A 6,834-nucleotide genomic window follows, 5' to 3' on the forward strand; every position below is an offset into this window, starting at 1 on the left:
ATTTGTGATAAACAGGTTTAGAACAAGATATAGATAGAAGTGGGTCACCTATGTCGTATAACTGACAAGCTAAATTGGTTGCGCTTTTATTTCCCATAAATCTTAGCGGCACCCCCACAGCAGCCCAATACACAAGTAGAGGCTACTTGGCGTTAGCCGAAGAAAACCTTCCACCTATTGTCAACAGGAGTTGAATTCAATTGTATTTTGTCGCCATAATGAAAGATGTCACCGGGTACCTCAAACAACAACAGAGCAACAGCTCCACGCCGGAGATGGCGACGGAGTGGCACACTTTGGAGGACTTGTACAACAAAAGGTAAAATCTAAATTAGCTGCTAGCGTGTTAGCATTAGCTAGCTCATTGAATGGAAATGCTTGCTGAGTCATGGGCAGAGCTAGCATTAGCCGTAGCGTACAAGCACATTATGCTGACTTCATAGACTAAAACACCCTTTTACGCTTAAAATAACGCAATTTGTGTGTTTTAAACATTTCAAAAGTTGACTGGTTACCAATTTGGCTACCGGTTGTTGCATGTTAGCGGTATTGTAATGACTACATCGATGTAGTTAGTTTGAGGTGAAGGATGCTACGGCCATGTTTTGCTCTCAAGTGTGTCTGTGTAAATGTATATAAATAATATATAATGTATATAATTTGACAGGCTGTGGCATCAGCTGACACTGAAATTGACAGACTTCGTTAAAGACCCCTGCTTCAAAACTGGAGATGGCCTTATACAGGTAAACACACTAAAGTAACACATATTGTAAGCAATTTTAAATGACAATACCACCAGAACTTAGTATTTGGCATTTTCATTTTAACCATGTTGATGTATGTAAATGATTTTTTTTATACTTTATTTTTATTTATTCAATTTAAACAAAACGTCAACAGCAATACAAACACACTCAAAACAAAAAGGGGGCACTGGACACACTGTGTCATCATGGAGGAGTGTACCACGGTTCTATTTATGTGTGCAGCTCTCATTACTAGTTGGCATTAGATGTGTTATATGAAATGAAGACATGTTGCGGAGTAGAAATGTGTTAATAATATATATTTTGTAAGTGTTTTCCCAAATACTTCATGAGGATGGATAACCAATTAAAATTGTACTTTCTATTTTTTTTCTTCCAGCTTTATGAAAACTTCCTCAGTGACTTCGAACACAGGTCCTCAAGCCACACCACTAACCATCTATCTACATTATATTTTTATGACACTGTGCTTGTTCTGTCTTTATTTATTTCCGTCTCTCAGCTTGCCTCTAATGTGTTGTTCTTTTGCCCCTATGTAGAATCAACCCACTGTCCCTCATGGAGATCATCCTCTATGTTGCCAGACAGATGCCAGGTAAGGCCAGGGTGACGAAAAAAGATTTTCCGCAGAATTACTTAATCTATTGCGTAAAATGTTTGTAATGTTTTTTAGATCCCAAAGATGCCATCACTTTTCTTGAGAAGACCAAGGAAAAAGTGGGTTTCCTATAACACGCTTTATCTGCTTTTTATGTTATACAAATGACAAAATTTCTCAAAATATCTCGATGTGGTGCAGGTGAAAAGCAGCGAAGAAGCTGTCATTCTCTGCAAGACATCCATTGGCAGTCTCAAACTTGAGATCTCAGATCTTCCGGCAACAAAGGTATGACGGGATACATGGTTTATTCATACTGAATAATTATAGTGGAATATTGGGTGGCACATGGATCTGTTCCAGAAGTTCCAACTCTAAAAAGATCAAATTTTCCCACAAGAAATAATGTAAATCCAGTCCAGAAAGCCACAAATATATGGGAAACCTCGCAATGGCTGTATAACCTAACCTTTTATTGGAATCACACTTTTTTTAAATGCTAGTTTTGCAAGATTAGTGTGTCAAGATTACCTCAGGATAGTTTAAGACAGACGTGTCATATTTAATGTCGTTTAATCCAATTATCATGTTGAAAATGTCTACATTTCATTGTCTTTTTCTTCTCTTCTAGAAACTCATTGAGGAAGTTGAGGAAATGTTGAATAATTTGCCTGGCGTTACATCAGTGCACGGCAGGTTTTATGACCTCTCGAGCCGATATTATCGCATCATTGGGAACCACGCCGCCTACTACAAGGATGCCCTGCGATACCTCGGATGTGTCGACATCAAAGACCTTCCAGGTTAGCTCATGCTGCATTGAAGAGAGTAAAAATGTCTCGTAAAATAACCGTTGGTGTTGTTGTTCTCAGAGACGGAGAAGCAGGAAAGAGCCTTCACATTAGGACTGGCTGGTCTGTTGGGGGAAGGCGTCTACAACTTTGGCGAACTGGTCAGAAACTGTTCTTCACGTTGTGGTGTTTTTAACAAAGCGTCGCGGCATTGACTCTGTGGTGGCGCTCGTTGCAGTTGATGCACCCTGTGCTGGAGTCCCTGAGGAACACGGACAAACAGTGGCTCATTGATACACTGTACGCGTTCAACGGAGGCAACGTTGAAAAATTCCAGGGCTTCAAATCTGCATGGGGCCAACAGGTGACACAAATCCACGTCATAGATGCGTATTCAGTCAGGTATCGGAGGTTCAATAGCCGTATGGAATAAACAAGGTGCTTTCCAGAGAGATGCTAATCTCTAATATTGAAATATCTAATAGAGGTTTTATTGTTGAAGTCACATTTTCATTCATTATTCACTTGGGTGCCTAAAGTTTAACCCCCAGTTTAATCCCACCTTTTGATTCTAGCCTGACCTTGCAGCACATGAAGCCAAACTGATGCAGAAGATCCAGCTCCTGTGTGTGATGGAGGTAAGGCACATATCCAAAGGTTGTACTCAAGTGCAGGTTATTTTCGATGTGTTACCACTTTGCCGAGCTCCGGAAGACGACCCAGACTTTCGCCGTCGGATGAAAGAAAATTGGTTAGGATATTCAGGAACCACAAACGACTAAGCATCTCCGTCCACGGTGAAGCCAGTTTTAACATCACCGTGGATTGAGGAGTATGGAGGACCAAAACTGCCAAAATAATAAATAAATAAATAAAAGTGGAAATAAAAACAAAAATGAAAAAAATAATTAAACACACAAAAATTTATATAAATGGAAATAAAAACAAAAATAAAAAAATATATACATAAATAAATAAATAAATAAAATAAAAAATAAATACAAAAATAAAAAACAAGATTCAAAAATTAAAAATAAATACAAAAATAAATGTAGAAATAAATACAAAAATAAATATATAAATAGAATTACATATCAATAAATAAATAAAAGCACTCTGCTCTCATATGTATTTATTTCATGCAGCAGACAATGTCAGCTTAAAATACAGAAGGAAAAACTATTCAAATGAGGGGGCGGTCCTAAGTGTGTCTTGGGTTGAACTGTTCGCCTATTGGTTGATCGACATGTGAGTGCGAAAATCGACTAGGTATGCCTGCAAACAGCCACAGCAAGAGGAAGTCACCACACCACTCTCAATGGCGGTAAATATGGCCGCAATCTCCAGCTCGGACACCGACTTCCTGGTGGACCCCGCCATTATTGTCCCGGTAAATGTATACTTTTCTCCCTGTATACTTCCTCTTGCTGTGGCCGTTTGCAGGCATACCTAGTCGATCAACCAATAGGCGAACAGTTCAACCCAAGACACACTTAGGACCGCCCCCTCATTTGAATAGTTTTTTCTTCTGCATTTCAAGCTGACATTGTCTGCTGCATGAAATAAATACATATGAGAGCAGAGTGCTTTTATTTATTTATTTATTGATATGTAATTCTATTTATATATTTATTTTTGTACTTATTTCTACATTTATTTTGTATTTATTTTTAATTTTTGAATCTTGTTTTTTATTTTTGTATTTATTTTTGCTTTTATTTATTATTTTGGCAGTTTTGGTCCTCCATAGAGGAGGTGCCAACCTTGGAAAAAAGCTTCTGCTCTTAAAATCGTTGGCTTTGGCCTTAACTGCCCACACGGACAGGACAAATGTCTTCTGGATAACAAGTTTGACGGGTCAGATGATATAAGATTATTTAGTTATTTGACTGACTACACTTCAATGATCTCTGCCAAGAAGAATGCTCAAAAACATCCAGCTAGAATTATACAAGATAGCAACAAAAGGTGACTAGTCGAGGTTCAAAATAATTTCAAATATTTTCCACCCTCCAAAAAAAATATTCAACTAAAAAATTAAAATCCCCAAATGAATAAATCCATGCCCGTGACGAGTGAATATAAACCTCTGACACTTCTTTTTTTGTACTTACAGATGACCTTCACACGTCCTGCAAACCATCGACAACTGACCTTCACTGAAATAGCACAGAGTGCCAAAATCCCTGTAAACGAGGTAGGATAATGAATATCTCATCAATACTTGGACAATGTCTGTAAAATCATTTTTATCGAGCACAACAATCCAATATATATATCCAATCATATTGTTTGTTTACTTTGTTCTCAGTGATGTTTGTTGATGTGTACGAAACCCGTGCAGGTGGAGCTGCTTGTGATGAAGGCTCTGTCAGTTGGCCTAATTAAAGGTAACATTGATGAGGTGGACCAGAAGGTGCAGATGACCTGGGTGCAGCCGAGAGTCCTCGACCTGCAGCAGGTGAGACTTGCGTCGCCCCCAAAAGAGACTTATGTATAACTCATATTTTTGTAATACAATAAAATGTTTAATAAACGCCACTGTTCTCGAAATAGACAGTACGGGACATGACGCATCAAACAAAAACAGCCACACTTTAACACCAAAACTTTATTTTTGTATTCATAAATGAATTGAATAGAGACTGAAAATCATATGTTAGTCAGTGGCCGACATAGCGATCTCCAAGCTAGACTTAATTAGTGTACTAATTAAACAACACTGCTGTCTAAAATACCAGATTTCTTCATGAAGCTACCTTGTCGTTATAGTTGCACATTACTTACAGGCACCTAGTCTCCAAGGTACAAAGCATATTTCCTGCCTAAAAGTGTCCAGTAGACTGTGTCATTCAGTTTGTGCGTCACAAGCTCAACTCAATATTTGCAGCCAGGAGGTGTCGCCAAAAAAAAACTACCACCCACCTTCATTTAAAGGGTCCCTGACATGATTATGTAGTACTTTGTTACATTTTTCAAAACTATACATTTGCAAAAATCCCATTTATAGTTCATGGCCACAGCCTGCCAAGCTAGCTCTCGTCTCCAGACGTGACTCACTCAGGTAAACAAAGATAGCGGCGTGCTAAACAGAGGATTTACATTAATTACTGTGAGATTTCAGCGATGGAGAAAAAATTGAGAACTTGTAAAGGGACCTAGTATGCTAATTTTTCAGCCCTTTGTAACTTGTGGACTCCTATAGAGCAGCTACACACAATAACCCGCACAGAAAACTTTCTAGATCTTCCAGCATCAGCACCTATTCCATCAGTATTTCCTTGGATTTGTGCTTCCCGCCAAAGCGGTCTGTTTTAACTTATTCCAAACATAGCCCGCCTCCGGGCACGCCCACTGTGCTGTGATTGGTCACAATCTCAGACCACTTCATGACTACTTGGACCGACACTTTCTAGTTTAGTGAGTATAGGAGTTGATAATGAATTAATAAACACTTTGGAGAGCTAATTAAAGTATTTACCGGCTGGGGACCCCTGACCCTTACCATGTATTAACCCCCAAAAGAGTAGGCGCCGCTGGTGCTACTCCAACTTCGCCATACTCGTTATCGGACACACTTTGTCAGAGGCACCACTGGTGCAGTGGAGCATGGAAGTCGGACATGAGGGCGCTGCGTTTACTAACTGCAGACAATCTTGGCACAACATCGGTAGTGGAAATGTGGTCATTACACGTTTTTTTTTGCACCTGCTTTGTCCATTTTTGTCTGAAACCTTCCTCTTTAGGAAAAGAAAACAACTATTTTTGGTGAAAAACACACTAGACCTTGTTGATGAAGTGTTTTACGTGTTTTACTCTGATGACATTACTTCGATAAACGAGACTGAACAGCGAGAGCTAGCTCATCATACCTAGCGCCATGAACCATAAATTAGTTTTTTGCGATTTCCTACAATAAGTTGCAGAACCAGCCAAACTACACACACACACACTCATATATTAAATGTATTGTTTGATAATGAAGTTGAAGCTGTCGTAATTCCACTCTGATGGCCGCTCTGACCCTCACCATGTTTGCTCCCTATTTCAGATCAAAGGTATGAAGGAGCGTTTAGACTTCTGGTGCGGAGATGTTAAGAACATGGCCATGCTGGTGGAGCAGCAAGCCCATGACATCCTCACCTGAACCACTCGCCCTCTTCAATCCACGCCGCCTCCCTTTCTGACCTGTAATAACAGTTTGTGTAGTGTTTTACAAATACTTTGTTTGTATACCGTGATCAGAGTATGGCTTGACGCAGCCCAAAATATGAATAAAACGCCCACAAATCATCCATTTTTGACCCTGAACTTATCAAACAAACACCTTGAACATCAGTGATCAGTGATGTTGTCTCCTATAATGTGAAGATTCTGTCCGTGCTCCACAGTCGGAACCCTTTTAATTCTTAGGTCGACCAACTCGGCAAGTCCTCAGTCGCCACGATGACCTTGTTGAAGTATCCTTGAGCAAGGTACTGAACCCAAAGTTGCTCCTGACTGCCATGTTATGTTTCTTGCTGTACAACATTTGACATGCAATGTGCTGTAATGATCTCACAATAATTTGTTTTTGTTAATCTATTAGGACCAAGAAGTGTGCTCCACCTGAGACACATACCCAAAATAAATCAAGCACAGCTATCTGGTCATAATGCATAATATTGGTCATTAT

At 39.4% G+C, this 6,834-nt stretch overlaps 1 protein-coding gene across 1 annotated transcript; it reads left to right on the forward strand.

The window, feature by feature from the left end:
* The first annotated feature begins 106 nt into the window (after positions 1–106).
* Positions 107–6,452, forward strand: psmd13 (proteasome 26S subunit, non-ATPase 13). The gene is made up of 13 exons (XM_058076897.1): positions 107–319; positions 668–746; positions 1,150–1,184; positions 1,310–1,365; positions 1,444–1,487; positions 1,570–1,656; positions 2,000–2,171; positions 2,241–2,320; positions 2,398–2,523; positions 2,735–2,797; positions 4,276–4,356; positions 4,504–4,620; positions 6,211–6,452. The coding sequence occupies exons 1-13, from the start codon at positions 219–221 to the stop codon at positions 6,304–6,306; spliced, it is 1,137 nt and encodes a 378-aa protein (XP_057932880.1). The 5' UTR covers positions 107–218; the 3' UTR covers positions 6,307–6,452.
* The last annotated feature ends 382 nt before the right edge of the window (positions 6,453–6,834 follow it).

Source organism: Doryrhamphus excisus, chromosome 7 (genome assembly GCF_030265055.1).
Source record: "Doryrhamphus excisus isolate RoL2022-K1 chromosome 7, RoL_Dexc_1.0, whole genome shotgun sequence".
Classification (NCBI taxonomy): Eukaryota; Metazoa; Chordata; class Actinopteri; order Syngnathiformes; family Syngnathidae; genus Doryrhamphus; species Doryrhamphus excisus.